We start from the raw sequence: 20,882 nt of genomic DNA, 5'->3' as shown, positions 1-20,882 counted from the left end.
ATACACTTATGGACAACATATAACGATATCCACATGTACACCATTGTAACGATATTCACATATACATAAACATTAAACATGTATACCATTATAACGATATCCACATGTACACCATTATAATGATACTCATTATTTTATGAGTTGCAGGAGGAGATAATCTCAATCCCATGTAACTTATATCTTTTAGATTGTACATATAAACATTTTATACACAATTACGTTAACAAAGGTAGGAATGCACAATTTAAAAATCAGTGGAAATTGAAAAAAAATTTATACATGTACAACTGTGTATGCACTTTGAAATATGTACAAATGTCTACATGTACACCGGATTTCAATATCTACATGTACACGAAATTTATCGTTGGTGCATTCCGTGACTTAAACTCTATCTCAGTCTCCTCTACATATATATGTGTTGTGTACAACCATAAGTAAAAAAAAACTTGAAATCTATGAAGCAATTCATCTTACAATACATAAAATAAAAACAGAAAACTATAATCTATATATGTACACTAGAATTTTGTATCTACATGTACACAAAATTCAATATCCACGTGTACACAATATCTACATGTACACGATAATCATCATTTACATTCCTTGACTTGATAATGCAAAACTAGAACGATGGAATAAACACTGGAGAAAGTTGGTGGAGACGCCATAAAATGGCAGCGGTGACGTCATAAAATGGTGGTGGAGACACCATATATTCTTTACAATTTAACCGGGGGTGTGGTAAGTTTCAGTGGTGTGGTAAGTCTAGTTGCAAGCTCTCTGGTATTAAGAGGCCAATAACTCAAAACCACCGGAGGTGCCGCAGCCATGACTGTGACGGTGAAGAACTCGTAGACGACATTGTTTTGTAATTCAAGCAAGGGCATGTCGGGAAAACGAGAACAATTCGTAACATTATTTCCCTGTCCGTCGCGAAATTCAACGGGAGTCACTGGAACTCCATTCACCGGCGATTAATCTAGAGAGCTAATGGCTGAAGATTGGGTTTTTTGGATTTATCAGGACAAAAAAAGACAGCTGATAAAGATGATGATGTGTTAAAAAAATAGGATTAATCTGGACCATTCATATTAAAGCTACAATAGTAGATCTAATGGTCATAAAATAAGGCAGATATAAATCTTGTCAAAGTGTACTAGAATTAATCTTGTCAGTTGGATAGGAGGGTAGATGTGTGGTTGAGGTTAATTCCCGCCTATTTTCTAGTTAGGTCAATAAAGTGTAGAGTTACGGTTAGTGTATTTTAGTTAGGATTTAATAGGTTGTTGGAAGAAAGTGTGTGTAGCAATAAGTATCCTATTATGATATAAAAAGATGAAAAGTGACCTTGAGTGTAATTGTTTCAAATCTAAATCCTACACATTGGGTGTCTGAAAGTTTCCACCAAAGTTGAGGAAGGTATCAGAAACTTCTTCAGCCCTTGTGAGGGATAAGGTGCAAAGGTATGTTATCTCGTCGCAAGTATCAATTTACAAACTGTGCCGTCCTCGGAAAGCAATAGCTTGACTGAGAGAAGGATAGCATATGAGGAAAAATTGCCGGCGAATGTCTTAAGATTGCAGCAAATAGAATAAGCTTACCCACATAAGCTTACAAGTTACTACACATTGACAAATCGTTTCATAACTGTAACAGTGTAACCTAAAAGGATTTGTTCCCTTTTTGCAAAGGGTGCTAAGCATGTTGACTTCCTGCTGTAACGTAAATATAGCTACGTAAATGGATAGAAAGTCTTTAAGTCTTCCACAAAAGGAAATGGAAACGAAATCCAAGGATGTTTTTCTTCCATAGTAGCAGTCAAAAAAGCTGATTTCCAAAACAAGCAAAGCAGAGACTTTCTATCCATTTACGTAACTTTATATACCAAACTACCAGAAGAGAAAGTTAACATAGTGGCATGGCATCCTAATAACACAATGTGATTAGAGTTAAACCAGAGTAGCACAAAATCATATAACAAGGGGAATAAATATTCATTCCACATAAGGGAATTTATACCCAAACCAAGCATCCAAACAACAAAAGGGCATAAAAGAAAAATATTGACTAAGACTTAACGATAGCATTAGTTCCACAAGCTATGCATATACTAAAAAGAGTTAAAAAGGAACAAACCATCAGTACATCATGTGGAAGACGAGGCATTGTCTTTGAATATCATCTTCGCAGTAGTGTCCAACAATGCAGTTCTCTGCAAACAGAGCTCCACCTGCATATCCTTAAGCTTCTTCAGCTTCTCCTCCACCTCCCTCTTCTTCGCTCCATCCTCAACCATATCCCAAACCGCACTCACCGTAGACTCATCCAAACCAAAAACACTCACATTCGCCGCCTTGAAGAACAACGCCACCTCTCTACTAGAAGAGAGCTGAGCATCCACCACAACACTCCCCTTTCGTTTCTCCACTTCCTTCTTAGGCGTGTGGGAAGGCGAAGGAGGTGACTTTACAACATCATTAGACTTCTTCCTCGGTTTAGCAGGAAGAACACCATTAACTCCCCAAATCTTCCTCGACAACTCGAAAGCCTTCTGGTCAAGATCCTTAGAACACGTGACCTTATCTTCAGTCCTTCCTTTCTTAAGCGCGTTCTTCACTATATTCACAAACTTCTTCTTACACCGTTGAAGCTTCGTAACAATCTGAGCTTTGGAGGCGTTGAAATCAATCAGCGTCTTCACGTAATCACAAAACGCGTCCATGTTCTCGTAAGGGTCACCTCTAGTGGAAGTGAAATCAAGAAAGCCTTGAAGCATCGCGATCTCGTCAGTCTCGGAGAACAGTCTCTGAAACATCTTCTTCGCGTCTTCTCCAGAGATCTTCTTAACCACCTCTTCGTCCTTCTTCTTGGGAAGCTCTGTTGCAGATGTCTTCACCTTCTTCTTAGGCTCCTCCTCGTCTGCTTTCATTAGAGAACGTTTCGCTGTAGAGCTCGACGCGGGGACAGATCCGGAGGTCACGACAGCGTTGAGAGGCTTGGTCTTGGTCGGGGGCGCGGAATCGGAATCGGATTCGTCTTCTTCGGAATCGGAATCGGGTTTCTTCTTTGGAGATTTCTGAGTGAGCTTGGACTGGACATGGCCAGCTTCGTCATCGGAAGAAGATCCGGAGGCTTCTACAGAGGAGCCAGACTCTTCTTCTTCTTCTTCTTCGCTGGAAGAGGCAGCAGCAGGAGGGTTCTCGATCTTGTCCTTTGGTGCCATGACAAGGATCTGAGTTCTCTTCTCCTGTCGCCGTCGACTAGGTTGCTTTTTTAGGTTTGTTCTATGTTGTGTAAAGGTACTATTCCTTCTTCGATTGAAAATAAGACTTCCATTTTACGCGTAACCTACGAAACAAACAGTGAAAGTACAGAATCTATGTTTGTTGGACCTTGTGGGTTTCAGTAAGGCCCATGTAACCAACCATGGACTAGCAAACGGCTCCGCCTAAGAGCAGGATTAACCCAAAGCAAGAGAAAACTGGGTTCTTATTTTTTACTAGGGATTAACCCGGGCTACGCCCGGGATTTTTATTTTTTTCTAATTTAAGTTGTTAAATTATTTATATTTAGGCTTTGATATATATTTATATAAATGTTAAAATGCCTGTCATAATTAAAATTTATTTTTAAATTTTAACACGTTAAATTAACATATTTTTTACTATTTAAATATTTTTTTTGTAATTTTATTGGCTATCTAGTTATCATATTTAGCAAAACTATCTTTTGAGTGTTGGAATAAATGTTTTAGAGGTTTTATTAAACTGCAGAGTATTTTCGGATCGACCACATGCTCAACATTCGATCGATCCTTAAAAGGATGGTCGATCTCCTTGGCCAGGTAAGTACAGTTTTAGCAAAAATATCTTTTATTTTCAAATATTAAGTATATAACTATTCTTTTTAATATTTTTTTTATTGTATTTTTTGATTAAATTATTGTATTATAATGGTTATGTAAATATTTTTTGTGATGTTTGAATTTGTGTTGTTCGTATACTTAACCTAGATGATATTGATGTTTAACAATTTATTGTTTTCTGAAAATAGAAAATAATGATATATCAAAACGCATCGAATACTTGTTAAATGATAGTATTATGTAAATTACATCCATTATTTGAAAATAACCATTTGTTGTTTTTATTTTTATTTTAAATCAGAAATTATTTTTATTTAAAAACATTATTCATATATAATATAATAGTTTAAGTTTGGAAGATTAATCTATATATATAAATTATGTATATTTTTCAAAAAATAGTTTAAGATATTATATATTGAGTATCTGAATAAAAGCTAAATTTCTTATCTTGAAAATCAGATATTTATATTTTTGTTTTCATGTTATACTCACCAATCCATCATTGATATTTATAACTCAGTATGTTTTTTAAAAAACTTAGTTTTAAGTAATAAACGAATTTAATAAATTAAATTCATCACCTATAATGTTCTGTAAACTATATTTGAAAACTCTCTAAAATTATATTTTAAGCATAATATTATTATTATTTAATTTAAGTTATTTTAAACATAATATATGCTAAACCAACTTAAATTATATTTACAATAGGACCATCCTAAACCGGTTAGTAAACCAAAAACGATATTAAACCAACATGAACCAATACCTGATTCGGCGAGGAAGGAAGTGTTTCGGGATAAACGCTTGAATGGTTATTAACTGAAATGGTTTGATCATGAAAGAGTTAGTATGAATATTAACAATAAAATTATGGATTAGATTAATTTAAATTTGTAAGAATACCTTTGAGTCTATGAAAAGCAATTCAATTCCCATGAATAAGTTTGACTTTTGGAAGTTGCGGGTTTCCCAACAATGAATCCACCTTACAAAAAGTTTGTTGTTATAAAAAAATATCATTCAAGGTCATTAAAGGTTTCTGGGACGGCAAGAGTTGATGGTGAAACCATTTTTTTGCTCGAGTGCTTTGAAATTTTCCTTAATAGTGTGAGGTTGATGTGGATGGAATAATAAATTTTATAGGGACTTTCTTGATGTAATACTATACATTTTTTTTTGTTTAATGTGGTATTTCCATTTTTTATATAATTTACTACTATTTTAAGATAGAAGTACATTTTAAGATAGATGCTTAAATCTTAATATACTTTTTTCATTTTTTAAAATGTTTATTTCTATTTCTTATATTTTTATTTACGTAATATCTATATTTTATATTTTAAAATAGATATTTAAATATTAATGTACTTTTTTCCATTTTTTAAATTGTGTATTTACTTATATTATATATTTTACATTTTAAGATAGATGCTTAATGCTTGATGAACTTTTTCCATTTTTTAAAAAATTGTGTATTTACTTATTATTACATATATAATTCATATATTATATATTTACATTATTTACTTATTATTTATTTTCGTGTATATGTATTTCCATTTATTGTACTTTCATTTACTTAATATCTCTATTTTACATTTTAAGATAGATGTTTAAATCTTAATGTACGTTTTCCATTTTTTTTTTTAAATTGTATATTTCCATTTTTTATACTTTCTATTTACGTAATATCTATATTTTAAATTTTAATATATATTTTTAAATCTTAATGTAATTTCCAATTTTTTAAATTTAGTATTTACTTATATTATATATTTACCTATTATTTATTTTTCTTTATATTGTGTATTTCTATTTCTTATACTTTCTGTTTACTAATAATTTTATATTTCAAGATTGATTTACATTTTAAGATAGATGTTTAAATACTAATGTACTTTTTCTTATACTTTCTATTTACTTAATATCTATATTTTACATTTTAAGATAGATGTTTAATATTTAATGTACTCTTTCCATTTTTTAAAAATTGTGCATTTACTTATTATTGTATATATAATTCGTATATTTATATATTTATAATATTTAATTATTATTTATTTTTCTATATATTGAGTATTTTGCTTTCTTATACTTTATATTTAGTTAATGTCTATATTTTATATTTTAAGATAGATGTTAAATCTTTACGTATTTTTCCATTTTTAATGTAAAACGGCAATGTTTAATAGAAGAACTTGGACAAATAGTCAAATAGTTATATTATGTTTTTTTTTTCTTTTTTTTTATATAAAATGGTAATGTTACATTATGAAGATAAACCGTTTTTTAGTGAACAATGGTAATCTTACATATGTTAAATGTAAATTTTCTATTTTTTTATGTTGTATATTTACATATTATTTTTATTTTTAAATGTAAAATGGCGTCTACATATGTTTAATGTAGTATTTCCATTTTTATGTTGTATGTTTTACATATATATATTATTTTCGAAATTATATATAATGTTTTCTATAAAACGGTAATGTTACATTATGGAGATAAGCCATCTTTTTTTTAAGTGAAAAATAGTAATCTTACATATGTTTAATGTAGTTTTTCCATTTTTTTATGCTGTATGTTTACATATTTTTTTACAATTTTCGAAAATAAGTAATATTAAAATGTAAAACTATATTTTATGCCACGTGTCATCTTTCGGGGGGAATTTTTTCCGCTGATGTGGACGCCCTATGGAGCTATTTTATATTTTAAGATAGATGTTTAAATTTTTACGTATTTTTCCATTTTTAATGTAAAACGGCAATGTTTAATAGAAGAACTTGGACAAATAGTCAAATAGTTATATTATGTTTTTTTTTTCTTTTTTTTTATATAAAATGGTAATGTTACATTATGAAGATAAACCGTTTTTTAGTGAACAATGGTAATCTTACATATGTTAAATGTAAATTTTCCATTTTTTTATGTTGTATATTTACATATTATTTTTATTTTTAAATGTAAAATGGCGTCTACATATGTTTAATGTAGTATTTCCATTTTTATGTTGTATGTTTTACATATATATATTATTTTCGAAATTATATATAATGTTTTTTATAAAACGGTAATATTACATTATGAAGATAAGCCATCTTTTTTTTAAGTGAAAAATAGTAATCTTACATATGTTTAATGTAGTTTTTCCATTTTTTTATGCTGTATGTTTACATATTTTTTTACAATTTTCGAAAATAAGTAATATTAAAATGTAAAACTATATTTTATGCCACGTGTCATCTTTCGGGAGGATTTTTTTCCGCTGATGTGGACGCCCTATGGAGCCTCAAAAGCTCCCTTTTATTAGTAGAGATTTTATATATTTTTTTTGTTTTGTTCGATTTAAAAAAAAAAAAAAAATTAAAAATAGACCAATCGCGGACCACCACGTTTCAGTAGAGTCCGCGAACAGTACAGAAATTTTACCACACTCGCTTCTTGCAGAAGAGGAAGAAGGAGTGGGTTTTAACTTTTTGGTGGACTCCATAGCTCTTAAAAGTCTTTAAAACCCTGCATTGCTGTTCTAAGATTATCCTCTTTTGTTATGGTAATATTTTCGACAAAAGAAAAACTACATGAACCGGATTACAGCTAATGAATGATGCATGTGATTATCTTTTTTTTTTTGGTCTAATGCATGTGATTATCTTAACGCTACGAGTTATTTGTTATCCGCTCAGATCTTTATCCGCCAACATATGATATGCCTCATCAAATACCAACTTTTACCTTTTTGTCATCTTATTTTCCTTGCAAAGATATTGTGTAATTTAACCTTAGTAATAATACATTTGGAGCAGCACCCAACATTTGGAGGAGAAATATAAAGATAGGAAAAGAAAGGAACAGTCTCCAACAATGCATCATTTTGAGAGAAAAACAAAGATAAATAATATTTTTCAAAATTAAGAAGACACTAAATGCTAAATTTTATTTATAAACTAACCTTTCAACTTTTATATAGTTTTGTATCTAAAAAGATTCTATATTTGTGTTTTATGCTTTAATAGAATTATTAATATATTCATAATACAACTATAAATTTATATAAATAATTTTATATTATTTTAGAAGCTAGCTAATTTCATATATGTAATAAAATCTAGCTAAAATAAAGTTATTTTTGGTACAATTTGTAAGTTTCTAAACTAAAATAAAACGTTGTCGAAATAAATTACAAATGTTAATAACAAAATACATTTAAAATATTCTTGTTAGAGGGGAAAAGAGAACAAATATTAGAGTAAAACACACACAAACATGTTAACCAATTGAAGATACCCTAAAGAAATACTTAAACTTCCTGTGCACATGATGGAGCAAGGTCCATCTGATGACTACTAAGACAATTGAGATGAGGAAACATCATATCGGTGTACATTCAATGATTCTTGTTTTGTGTAGTAGTCTGAGAGCGCCACTACACATACTTTTTGTCTAATGATAGTAAGTGTTGTTCAGACAACAGAATTTATGGATTATGTTTATTTCTTATGATGTTTTTTTTCTGAGCATTTCTTATGATGTTTTAGATGCTATTCGTTTGAAGTGAACATGTGTCACAACTGTAAGCCTTGGCATATTCGCATGATGTGTATAAGATTCTGTATCCAGAAATCTCTCTTGAATCTCGCTCCAGTTCTATGTTGTGTTTTTTTTTTGGTAAAAAGTTCTATGTTGTGTTAAAGCTTTAACACACTTCAAATTCCCTTAACGCAAATTTATCACTAAACAATACTCCTCCGTTTTAGTTCACTATAGACTACTTTTTAAGTATGTAACTAATTTTAATTGATCACCATTCTGGCAACCGCGGTTTTGACTTGAGAAATAAACCCACACAGCTTGAATAAACACATAAGAGCTTTCCTCAGCTTTTAGAGTACATGACTCGACAAGTACAACACACTTCTTATTCAACACATATCCTCACAAACAACAACATAACTAAAAGTGACAGACGTTTCAGTTGATTTCGATCTGACGAACATCGTTTCTCTCCTCTTCCTTCATCTTCGGAACCACAACTTTCAAAACACCGTTCTTCATCTCCGCTTTAATCTCATCGGTCTTGTACACCTTCTCAGGCAACCCAATCCGACTTGTGAATCTCCTATTACCAGTCTCTCCACCTTCCTCGCCACCATCGTCCACATCTTTCCCTTCTCCTCTTATAACCAGAGTGTCGTTCTCCAAAGCCAGCTTCACATCCTCTCTGCTCAGCCCAGGCATGTCGATCCTCAAGTAGAGGGCATCGTCTTTCTCTTTGATATCCCAACCACGACGCGCTCCAGAAGCTCCCATGCCTCGCGTAGCTGATAGCAGAGGATTCTCCATGAACTGGTCCATAAGGTTTAGCACCTGGCTGATACTCCTTGTCGGAGAAAAGGGATCGAACACGTCTACAAGAAAAACAAGAAAGATCAGATACAGATCTCGATAAAACTTGAGAGAGCTGAGGAATGGCGTTTTGAGTTACCAGTGAAGAAATCATCACCACGGCGAGAAACAGAGCGATCAGAGCGTCGGTCTACATCAACACCGCGTTCATTTTCACCTCCGTCGTAGCTCCTGACCGCGTTGGTGTTGAGGAGGCGAGAGGCAGCTTGTGGACGAAGAAAGCTACGGGAACCAGGAGCGACGGTGGATGAGAGAAGTCTCCTGAGAGCGAGGGATGACGCCATGCGTAGAAGAAACAGTGAGCTTGTCTTAGAAAGTTTATCAGAGAGTGTAGTCTTTGTCTGAGTTAGTGTGCAGCGAAAATGGAGACAGGTGAGCTTATATATAAGAGGAAAGCGGTGAAACTGGATATGTTCGGGTGCTAGACAATGTTCCAGAGGGTAGAGGATAGAACATGTTTCCGGATAGTTCTAGAGCTGCGTGGCTCCCAAGCTTAGGGCAACAATTATGTGATATCATGTCCACTAACGGCCCAATATATGTGGTCCGTGTTTATTATATTTATAGACTTAACTGGTCAACATAAAATAAAGATTAATTTGTGGAAATGACAAATAGCGGTATATTTCTCCAAGAGAAAAAGACTAAAATAGCACTAAATCAAGTTTTTGTTTACAAACTAGCACTCAAGGCCAAAAGTCATAAAAATAGCACTCAATAGATGGGGTTTAGGGTTTAGAATTTAGGGTTTAGGGTTTAGAGTTTAGGTTTTAGGGTTTAGAGTTGAGAAGTGAGGTTTTGGGGATAAGATTTCAAATTTTGAAAAATAAAAAAATTTAAATTTTTCAAAAGATAAAATGCTATTTTGGTCATTTTAGTTTTTGAGTGTTATTTTTGTGATATAAACTTAGAAAGATGCTATTTTGGAGATTTGCCATTTCTCCAACATTGATTTTTTTATTGGGATTATCTAATTTGTACCTTTTTGTAGCATTTTTCTATCCGTAAAAGACTAATTTATTAAATAAATTACGTATAAGATTATTCAGATTTTCAAATGTTATAGAAAACTTGATGTTTTTCTTATTATATTTTCTATGTAACTATCCACATCGGACGTTTTAATGGGACATTTATGTTTTGAATTATTCAGCCACTATGTTGTTTAATCAATAAAAAACATTATGGGATTTATCCGAAAAGTACAAGAATCAAAATTTTCAACGTCACTCCGTGTTATTTAACTGCGAAACATATAGCGCTACAAGGATAATCAGTAACTGCGAAACATATAGCGCTACAAAGATAATCAGAAGACGTGACTTTAGCTAAGCTGACCTTCGTATATTATATTTTCTTTGTAACACTACCAAATACATTCTAGGGATTTTTGCAAAATTAACCTACAACTTAAAGTCAAACACAAAACTAACCTCTTTTTTTTTTTGAAAATTAGTTTTGCCCTATTCACCCCACAAGTTCATATAATTTACGAAAATGCCATCAATTTTTTTTTTTTTTTCGAAAATGACATTTTTACTCTCTCACCCTCATCATCTTCAAGTAATTACAAGATTGCCATTGTCATCAATACCACAACCACCATGAACAACCAATTTGAAGCTCTTAATGCTCCCAAAATCGATTTACCCTTCTTCTTTTTCCATTCTTGTGAACTAAACACAACATATCTCTCACTTTCTCTCCACAATGAGCTAAAAAAACCCAAGATTTTGATTCTAAAATTTTTATGGTTCATAGAGTCATAGAAGCTAACGATTATGGGTGGGTGACTTCCGTTTGTGATTCTGTGTGCTTGGAGAAGCCTTATATATGCTAAGGAACTTATCTCACCAATTTAAGGTATGACATCGAGTTTTTTTCCAGATCTGTTCGTCAGACGACTTACTTGGGAAGTCGTCTGGCTGTAGACGACATACCTTTCAGTCGTCTGGCTGTAGACGACTTACCTGGAAGTCGTCTGGTCAACGCAGAGGTTATTTTTGCAATTGACTTTGAAATCTTTAACCTGAGACGACTGAAAGTTAAGTCGTCTACTATTGTTTGGTTTCAAAAAAAATTCCAAAGAACCTAGACGACTTACATTTCAGTCGTCATAGGTTAGTTTTGTATTTGACTGGATAATTTCAGAAGTTTGACTTCCCCAGATGACTTACATTTCAGTCGTCTGGCGAAAATTAAAATAATAAAAACTTTTTAAAGTAAACGACTTACAATTAAGTAGTCATAGGTTAGTTTTGCAATTGAAAAAAAAAACTTCAAGATTTAATTATACACAGACGACTTATAATTCAATCGTCCACCAGACGACTTAATTGTAAGTCGTCCAGGATTTTTTTCCGAGATTCTGGTCAAACCTCGTAAATCCTGGACGACTTACATTTCAGTCGTCTCGTGGACGACTAAAATTATAAGTCGTCTGTATATAATTAAATCTTGAAGTTTTTTTTTTCAATTGCAAAACTAACCTATGACGACTTAACTGTAAGTCGTCTACTTTTAAAAAAAATATTATTATTTTAATTTTCACTAGACGACTGAAATGTAAGTCGTCCAAAAAGTCAAACTTCTGAAATAATCCAGTCAAATGCAAAACTAACCTCTGACGACTGAAATGTAAGTCTTCTAGCTTTTTTGGAGTTTTTTTTTAACCAAACAATAGTAGACGACTTAACTTTCAGTCGTCCGAATTAACAGATTTCAAAGTCAATTGCAAAAATAACCTCTGCATTGACCAGACGACATATAGTTTAGTCGTCTAGACAACTTAGATTGAAGTCGTCCGCGTCTTCTCCACTAGTTTTTAAGTCTTCTACGTTAGTTTTTGAATAACTTGTATTTTTAAGAGTGATAAGTAACTTCAAGATATGTAAAACTCATATTTACAAAATATGTTCTCTCCCTTAATTTTATTAAATTTGACTAAGTTTTTCAATGCAAACTTATAAAAAATATGATATGCTTTGACTAGTTACTATTGTTTGTTTCCATCTCTTACCAACATTCTTGTTTATTAAGATGAGAAAAAAGCCATTGGAGTTTATTATTGCATATGAGAGATCCAAAGATAAGAAAAATGCTACTGAAGTCTATTATTTCATTGATTTGTAAATGTGTAAACACATTGTTAGCACATTTAATACATCTTGGAAAACATTATTACTGATTTTACAAAAAATTCACAACTAAAAGAGTATACATGCAATTCATAAAACAGACCACAAACAAAACTATTATAGATCATTCATCTACAAAGACAAGCTTGGATTCCACTTGAGTAGACAAGACCAGACAACTTTTAAGAAGTCCAGACGACTTCTAAGAAGTCCAGACGACTTCCAGGAAGTTCAGACGACTTTGCCAGAAGACTTTTAGGAAGTTCAGACGACTTCCAGACGACTTTACAGGAAGTCCAGACGACTTTTAGGAAGTCCAGACGACTTCCAGACGACTTCCAGACGACTAACAAGTAAGTCGTCCCAGAAGTCTTCCAGATCTGAAAAACCTGCATATTAAATCCAGATTTGAAAAACCTGCATATTCAAAAACGTTCAAATGGCTTAAAAACAGAAAAAAATGAGTGGAAGATTAGATAAATCTACCTTTACAGAACACACAAAAATACATATCTAAAAATAATAGATATACCTTTAAATTAGTGGAAGATGAGTACCAAATAATTAAAAACCTGCAAAAAAAAAATAGATTAGTAACAAAGACATGAGACAAAATTGAAAAATTCATATAAAGTTTGGTGTTTTCAAGTCAAAGAGATTAGAGTGGGTTTGAGAGTTTTAGTTTGGAAAAAAAGTAAGAACTTTATACAACAAAAAATTACCAAATGAAGAAAAATCAGACATAAGAACTTACCAAAACGCTCAGAAAAATCCAGACGACTTCCTAGAAGTCCAGACGACTTCCTGGAAGTCCAGACGACTTCCTGGAAGTCCAGACGACTTTGTCAGAAGACTTCCAAGAAGTCCAGACGACTTCCAGACGACTAACAGGTAAGTCGTCCCAGAAGTCTTCCAGATCTGAAAAACCTGCACATCAAATCCAGATCTAAAAAACCTGCATATTCAAAACCGTTCAAATGACTTAAAAATAGAGAAAATGAGTGGAAGATTAGATAAATCTACATTTATAGAACACACAAAAATACATATCTAAAATTAATAGATCTACCTCTAAATTAGTGGAAGATGAGTACCATATGATTAAAAACCTGCAAAAGAGATAAATTAGTAAGAAATACATGAGACAAAACTGAAAAATTCATATAAAGTTTGGTGTTTTCAAGTCAAAGAGATTAGAGAGAGGTTGGAGAGTTTTAGAATGATGAACATTACATTTTTGTTGCAGCCATTTGAGAGGAGGAGAGATAATGTGTAAATTTTTCTTTATATAGGGAGACAAAAAATCCAATTAGATTTAATATTTTTGACTCAGACGACTTCCTGGACGACTTACATTTCAGTCGTCTGGTGAAGAAATTAAAACAGACGACTTACATGTAAGTCGTCCAAAAGAGTTTAATATTTTTAGCGGGAAATTAAATATTTTTTAGCGGAAAACTAAAATAGAAGACTTTCCAGATGGACGACTGAAATATACGTCGTCCGGGTAAATTATTCAACAGACGACTGAAATATAAGTCGTCCAAACCCCTAAACATAACCCCTAAACTTAATTATCTAATTAAACACTTCATAAAACCAAATCAAACTTGAAAAGTGTTTATTATACACAGAAATAAACACATATAGGTGAAAACTAATTTTTGAAAAAAACATTTTAGTTTTCCAAAATCTAACCCTAACAATACATACAATACTACAACATATGTTTGCCAAACTCCTAAACCAAAGTATTTCATGATTCACTACTTCCACTCATCTATCTTCAAATCAAATCAATTTTATCATATCTTAATTTATATCAGTTAAAACTGTTTATAATTACTTGATTTTTATTTTTTACGCATCAAAATATTTTTTTACAAGATTTATAAATTATTTTTAAAATAAACTGGTACCAGACGACTTACACTTCAGTCGTCCAGACGACTTCCAACATCTCAGACGACTCAGACGATTTACTGGGGCTATATTCGTAAAAATGGCTTCTATTTTTTTGTTTGGTCACAAGGAGCTGAGCTGTAATTTCACTAGGCTTTTAGGTTAGTTTTGCATTTGATTCAAGTTTGGGTATAAGTTTGAAATTAAAATCAAGTTGTGGGTTAGTTTTGGCAAAAACCCCTACATTCTATCAGATATTAAATTATATAGATAGGCTTACACGCAGAAGTGTTCATACCTGCCTCTTCGTGCTCTCAACTCCTACGAACCCCCAAACGTTATTAAGCATATCTGATTTATATAAAATCCTATAACAATATATTGTCATATATCATAAGCTTATACAGTCCGATGTACATTGTCCGGCTTTAATATAAGTCTTGCATGATTAATCAACTGTGAGATATCAAAAACAAATATCAAAGAGAGTGGCAACCACCACCACCACTGGTCGCAGAGTTCGGCCTCCTTCGCCGCATATTGACCGGAGCCGGATTATAACTTCCTACTCGTCTTCTTGTTCATCATCTTCTTCATCTTCTCCTTCCAATTCAAGCAAACATGTGACTATAACCAGATCACAATCCACAACAAGATCTTCAAGACCCACCGGATCAGCGAGATGATCCCAGCAAGAAACAGCGCGTCAAGATCTCACGAGGTGAACAACGGTAGAAGAAGAGAGGCGTTTTCTCGGTACTTGGAGCAACGTGAGCGTGGCAGTCCTCGTAATTATAACACTTCATCTAAAGGTGCAAAACCGGGAGCTAGCTCACCATCAGCGTGGGCATTGTCCCCGGGGAGAGTTTCAACGATGAAAACTTCTTCATCCAGCTCAGCTCCGTCGACTTCAATGTGCCACACGCCGCCTGAGTCGCCGGTAAGCAAGGCAAAGATGAGAAGCGGTGGCGGTGGAGCCGTGGCGGGAGTTCTGAAGTACTTTAAGGCACAGAAGAAAGTATCACCGGTTTAGGATTTTTCACAACAGATTAATTCAACTTAGGTTTATTAACGCAAGAGCAGAAGCCACTATGGCTAACCTTAAGGTCAACGTTGAGGTACAAAACTGTTACTTTTTCATTTGTAAAAATGTATCAAAATGTAAATATATATAATAATCGAATCAATATATGTTTGTGTGGTTTATTTCAGGATCAATTGTTTTGGGTTTGGCTTAGGATATACAAAATGAGGAAGTACGTAGTGGAAAATTTAATTGAAGTCCAAAGGCTACGTCAAGAAATTAAACTACGTCAAGTTCTGAGCCTTCAAATGCCTTTGCTCAATGAGTGGTCCAAATTGGAAGCGAAAAACTGTGAAGCGTTGAGCAAGCTAACTCGAAAATTGCAGGCATTGTCTGCCCGTTCACCTCTCCTACATGGTGCAACGGTAAGATAGTTTTGTTTACTTTTTCTTTCTCAATAAACTTGTTTATGTCCTGCTAAGAAATGGAAAATAATAGTGTGGAGGGTGCAGGTAGATGTGGTGTCCATACATGAAGAAATGGTCAGAGCTATAGAAGTCATGGATGAGATCGAGGACTTTGTCATCAAGTTTCTCCCACGAGTAATTCCATTTTATTTATTGGTATATTTTCTAGTTTCTTGTTTTTAGTATGAATAAGGAATTAATTTAAGTATGTTTGGGTCACATATCAGCAGGTTGAAATAATTCTATATGAGATGACAGAATTACTCAATATGTCCAAACAAGAATTGTTATATTTTGAAGAGTTGGTGAAGAGCATTTTCCTTGTTCCTGTCTTTGCGGTAAATTATCTATTCCTTTGATTGATTACTAAATTATTTTTCAATTAGAATTTGAAAGATTTAAAGGCGAAAGTTTCGTTTTCAACAGGCAAATGAGAGTAGCTTAAAGGTTCACTTTCTCCAAAAGATTGAAGAACAAAGAAGACATTTGCAGCAAATTGATAATAGTGGGTTTTCTAGTATCTCAGAAGTTGGAATGTTTAACTAAATGTCAATTACACTATAGAATGTGCAATCTGGTGACTCTATAGTCGATATTCTCCACCAATAATGAAGACCAAATCTGGTATAAGAAACGAAATTATATGAATTAAACACACAAACATTTAGGTCTATAGTGGTTTTTCTAAAATGTCAATTACATTATACAATGTGCAAAGTGGTGACTCTATAGTCCATGTTCTCCACCACTAATGAAGACCAAATGAAATTATATAAATTAAACACACAAACATTTAGGTCTAGAAGATGTTTGATCAAACGATGCAAGTTTCAGAATGGTAATTGACTAATTTTGTCTTTTTCACAGGTACCGTAAAAGTTTATATTCCCCAAGCTAATAAAACACATATATGCTCAAAAGTTCTTAGCGAGTAATAATCTTGTATATAAGTATACTAAAGTTTATAGTTCAAGCGACAGTTAATACATACATGATACATATATATCTATCATCAATTCATACAACAAAAAATGTTATAGGAAAAGGAGGTAAGACAGAAAGTAATAATAGTATTGTTCCATAATGTATAGCAAATAGCAATGTAAACGCGTTTTAATTAAAGATCATCTTACGTAAGTATTGATATTGTTATCAACAAAGAAACAACATTAAAAGCGTTCCTAGGTCACTTGGAAATTTCTCATTTCAGATTTTCGGAGGTCCCGAGTTCGATTCCTCCTTCTCCCAAAATCCCTAATTTTTTTTCCCGTTTCCGATTTTCCCTCGCCAGCGACTGCCATGGATTCAAGCTCTCAGGTTCCCGTAAAGTCCAAGGTACACACTGATTCCATCTTCTCATTCCCTCCTGTTAATTTCAGCTCAAATCTCACCCAAAATTTCGCCGCGAAAATTTGGGGGTTTTCACTGAAATTATCTCCCTTCCCCTTCTCCTCAGCGGAGGTTTCAACCAAGAGCTCCAACGCCCTCTCTCCGCCCGATCCCTCCGATCTCCAAAACGTAATTCTTCTTTTCATCCTTACTTATATACACACATATGAATTAAATTATATATATTTTTCTCTGAACACACACACACACACAAACAGTGAAGCTGCTGAGGCTGAGGAAGAGAATAAAAAAGCAGCACGACAGATCGCTAAACGTATCGGCGTATGTATTGTTTATCTTCTCTCAGTCTTTGCTGCTTTCCTATTTTTATTTCCTTGTAAAACAAGATTAATTAACAGTTAATCTAACCGTAGTACTTTCCTTATAATTTTTTTAATAGTTCAACATCTTACACATTAGATTATTTTTATATTTATTAACATATGACATCAAAACGGTGTGCTTTCTTCATCTTTAGCCAAGAACAAATTCTTCGCTTTGGTTAAGTTACTTGTTATTTGATTTATTAGCTAAAATGCAGCAAATAATACTAGTAAATATATCAAATATGCACCAAATGGTTTAAGGATGGCTTTTTAGAGCTTTCTACGATGGAACTGAGTTGGTCCATGACGCGTAACATGTGTTGATTATACTTGATTGTAACCCTATAACTGCTTATTTGTTATCACCCAAATGCTCCAAGTTGAAACCTGCTTGCTTCTGTTGCTGTTGCAGATTGGCAAGAGGAGACCTAAAACTGAACCAAAAGGTAATTGCTATTTTGATTCTTCATTGATGTATAATGTGTAGTTCTGTAAATGGGATATCTGAGAAACATTTGTGAGGAAAGTGGTGGTATGTATCATTCTTGAAAACTTTTTTGAAATCTTGCAGCATCTTCGGTTGAGGTTGCATTCCAACCAAACTTCTCGTCACTTGCAATAAAGTCTTTTGGGGTTCCTAAAGAAGATGATGATAAGCAAAGTTCTGATGTGAATCCCTCTTCTTCTGCTACCACTGTTTCTTCTGCTGCTATTCTTCCTGTTGTTTCTTCTCCTCCTGCTCGAAAAGATGTAGAAGAGATTCATACTTGTGTTACAAGAATTGAGCAGGACTACATTGAACCTTGGGTAACTAGAATCTCTCTGATAATAAGCTTTATTTCTCCTCTCTTGTGTTAGTTTATGTGACATAAGGTTGGTTCTCATTTTCATGTGCCAGGATCAAAACTCTTACTATCCTACTGTTCTTCCTTTGAGAAAGCCTAACTCTGGTGATCCAGGTATGCTCTGATGTGAATCTCAAAGCTCAGCTTTGTGAATGTGTTTGCTTTCTGCTTTTGACCACCTCTTTGTGTTGTAGAACTTCTTGACCAGGAGGAGTTCGGGAACGTGGCTAAACACCTTCATTATGATGAGAACAGCATCAACTCAGCTGAAGAACTCGGTCTAACATCGGTAATGAACTTGTAAACATGTTGGTATTGACATCGATATGAACTCTTCACTGAGTTTTTGACTGATTGAGCTGCCAGCAGGGACCACACTGCAAAAAACAGATGCTTTTCTTTAAGGTCCCGGACTCTCTCCCTGTAACGAAGCAACCGACCGCCAAGAGATCAGTATCAGAGAGAAGCAGCCCTTTTGAAGGTTTACCAGAGGGGTTCATGGGCAAAATGCTAGTTTACAAGAGTGGTACTGTCAAGTTGAAACTTGGAGATGTCCTCTATGATGTAAGTTAATTCATTTTTACCTATATGTGAGCACACACACATGTCAAGTTAAATGAACTCTGCTTGTAGCTCTTCATCTGCTCTCTGAACTCTTAGTTCTAAACATAAACGCAGGTGTCGCCAGGTCCGAATACAGTATTTCATAATGATGTGGCAGCGATCAACGGCAAAGAGAGGAACTGCTGTCGCATTGGTTCTTCAGCGAAGTTTGCGACTGTTACTCCCGATGTTGAGTCTCTTTTGAACTCTGAACCAGACATGCAAATAAACAAGTGAAGGCTGTTCTACTCGTAGTGGGTCTTGTTCATAAAATATGTGAAGAGAGTAGTAAGTAGTATTGTCCACTTAGATTGTTTTAACTACAAACCAGTCGTGATTGTAGAATCTCTTCTTTATGTCTTCTTGTGTTGTAAAAGATCCAATGGTATTGGGAGTGAAAGCAAACTCTTAACAATTTGAAACGTTCGGAGTTATTTATGATAGCAACACAACTGAGTGCCAAAACTAGAGATGATCAAAACAGACCACAGTAAAGAAAGTTTAGACAAGTAGTGTCCAAGAATTTTTTTTGAAACGATCAAGACTTGTTGCATGCTCCAGACATCATCTCGACGCGACCAGCATGTACACGATGGTGAGCAAGACACAAGACGAAAACATTCATCGCGTTATTCCTAGTGGTGAAATTTTTTGGTGCGCTAGTAAGAATCAAGAGTTACCTCAAATTCTCATTAAACAAGAAAACAGGTGTTGAAATTTGAATCAAATACAAATATGAAGTTGAACTAGCAACGTCCTATTGTCAAAAACGTATTAGTAATCTAACATGCAATACAGCTTGATTTACCCAAATTGGCAGTAATCGTTTTTCATTCAAAAATACATATATTTTGGTTTGTGTAGCAGATTGTTGTTTTAAATTATAAGAAAAGTTTGTAAGGTGAAAGGTACTAGAAGCCACGGGCTTGAGCAGTCAATATGTGACAAAATTGAATGATTTCCCGCTCCAACTACCCATTTTTGTGGGCCGCTCCAAGTTTTCAAATTTGATATTTTAAATAAAAAAATCTCCCGAGGGGATAATACAACCAAACTATTTACTTATGATGAAAAATTAACAAACCCGCAACCATATTATATAGTATCATTTTTTTGGGTTATAGTTGTTAAAATTATTTGAATGGTCCATACAAAACTGAAGACTGACTGAAACGTCTTAACTGGTTTGGAAAATTCAAAAGTGGCGAACAACTCTCGTGGGACGTATAGGTCTTCTCTCTTCATTCTCTGTCACATTCCCTTCTACTTTTCTTCTTCTTCATCTTCATCTTCTTCTTCTTCTTTTTTTTTTTGTCAACCTCTTCTTCTTCTTCTTAATTTGGCAATTAAGACATTTTAAACTTTTTACAGTATAAACAGTTGCTTAGCAAACAACAAAAAAAAAACATAAAAATGATTATAAGCATACTCTGCCGACATGCAAGTCGAAGATAATTTAATAGTTTAGTTTAAAATATATACAGTTAAAAATGCAGAACAAATTGTGAGTCCCTAAATGTAAGAATATATATTTTATGTATTCCAAGCAGAAGTTAGAACAAAAATTCCATGATTTGTTATTCATTTTCTTCAAAATAATTATGGAAAAGTCAGTATGGAAACAATGTATATTAGCTATCAAGAAATTCTGATTGGTTCGACCACGTCAAATGTGTGAGACATAACTAAACAGCGCACGACACATCATCAAATTTATTTCTTTCTTTCTTTTACCCACAACATTAAATTTCCCAAGATTTTATTATTACTATTATTTTTCAAGATCATATATATGTACTACTCTATGATCTATAATCCTTATTCCTTTAAATTCGAATATCAAATTCCTTCATCAGGTTGGAAAAAGGTATTACCAAAATTTTAGAACGCTTTAACCCCTTTATCT

The 20,882-nt window shown here is 33.4% G+C and overlaps 4 protein-coding genes across 5 annotated transcripts; 2 read left to right on the top strand and 2 right to left on the bottom strand.

Annotated features, from left to right (window-relative positions):
• Nucleotides 1-1,925: 1,925 nt before the first annotated feature.
• LOC103862997 (GLABROUS1 enhancer-binding protein-like) lies at nt 1,926-3,342 on the bottom strand. The gene has a single exon (XM_009140734.3). It carries the CDS (start codon nt 3,227-3,229, stop codon nt 2,153-2,155), a length of 1,077 nt encoding a protein of 358 aa, XP_009138982.1. The 5' UTR covers nt 3,230-3,342; the 3' UTR covers nt 1,926-2,152.
• Nucleotides 3,343-8,665: 5,323 nt separating this feature from the next.
• On the bottom strand, nt 8,666-9,686 carry LOC103862989 (23.6 kDa heat shock protein, mitochondrial). Its single transcript, XM_009140722.3, has 2 exons — nt 9,363-9,686; nt 8,666-9,285 (listed from the first exon to the last, which is right to left on the bottom strand). The coding sequence occupies exons 1-2, from the start codon at nt 9,565-9,567 to the stop codon at nt 8,849-8,851; spliced, it is 642 nt and encodes a 213-aa protein (XP_009138970.1). The 5' UTR covers nt 9,568-9,686; the 3' UTR covers nt 8,666-8,848.
• Nucleotides 9,687-14,774: 5,088 nt separating this feature from the next.
• Nucleotides 14,775-15,520, top strand: LOC103864740 (QWRF motif-containing protein 7; the record flags this gene model as incomplete). The annotated part of the gene is given in 3 exon segments (XM_033287354.1): nt 14,775-15,000; nt 15,003-15,339; nt 15,341-15,520. Coding segments are annotated over 3 exon segments (720 nt in total), but the record flags the coding sequence as incomplete, so codon positions are not given.
• Nucleotides 15,521-16,865: 1,345 nt separating this feature from the next.
• On the top strand, nt 16,866-19,414 carry LOC103862974. Of its 2 annotated transcripts, none has more exons than XM_009140712.3 (9): nt 16,866-17,148; nt 17,270-17,331; nt 17,421-17,484; nt 17,941-17,974; nt 18,100-18,335; nt 18,427-18,487; nt 18,568-18,662; nt 18,743-18,937; nt 19,052-19,414. In XM_009140712.3, the coding sequence occupies exons 1-9, from the start codon at nt 17,113-17,115 to the stop codon at nt 19,211-19,213; spliced, it is 945 nt and encodes a 314-aa protein (XP_009138960.1). In that variant the 5' UTR covers nt 16,866-17,112; the 3' UTR covers nt 19,214-19,414. The 2 variants fall into 2 exon arrangements, with proteins under 2 accessions (XP_009138960.1, XP_009138954.1); XM_009140706.3 differs by having other exon boundaries at nt 18,740-18,937.
• Nucleotides 19,415-20,882: the final 1,468 nt, after the last annotated feature.

Source organism: Brassica rapa, chromosome A01 (genome assembly GCF_000309985.2).
Source record: "Brassica rapa cultivar Chiifu-401-42 chromosome A01, CAAS_Brap_v3.01, whole genome shotgun sequence".
Classification (NCBI taxonomy): Eukaryota; Viridiplantae; Streptophyta; class Magnoliopsida; order Brassicales; family Brassicaceae; genus Brassica; species Brassica rapa.
The sequence above is the reverse complement of the archived record's forward strand: the minus strand, read 5'-3'. Positions and strand labels throughout refer to the sequence as shown.

Excerpts from the sequence above, each read along its gene's own strand:
- LOC103862997 (XM_009140734.3), bottom strand. The coding sequence starts at position 3,229 with ATGGCACCAAAGGACAAGATCGAGAACCCTCCTGCTGCTGCCTCTTCC.
- LOC103862989 (XM_009140722.3), bottom strand. The coding sequence starts at position 9,567 with ATGGCGTCATCCCTCGCTCTCAGGAGACTTCTCTCATCCACCGTCGCT. Across the intron at positions 9,286-9,362 it reads TGGTGATGATTTCTTCACTG|ACGTGTTCGATCCCTTTTCT; the intron begins GTAACTCAAAAC and ends TTTTTCTTGTAG.
- LOC103862974 (XM_009140706.3), top strand. The coding sequence starts at position 17,113 with ATGGATTCAAGCTCTCAGGTTCCCGTAAAGTCCAAG. Across the intron at positions 17,975-18,099 it reads ACCTAAAACTGAACCAAAAG|CATCTTCGGTTGAGGTTGCA; the intron begins GTAATTGCTATT and ends GAAATCTTGCAG. Across the intron at positions 18,938-19,051 it reads TTGGAGATGTCCTCTATGAT|GTGTCGCCAGGTCCGAATAC; the intron begins GTAAGTTAATTC and ends ACATAAACGCAG.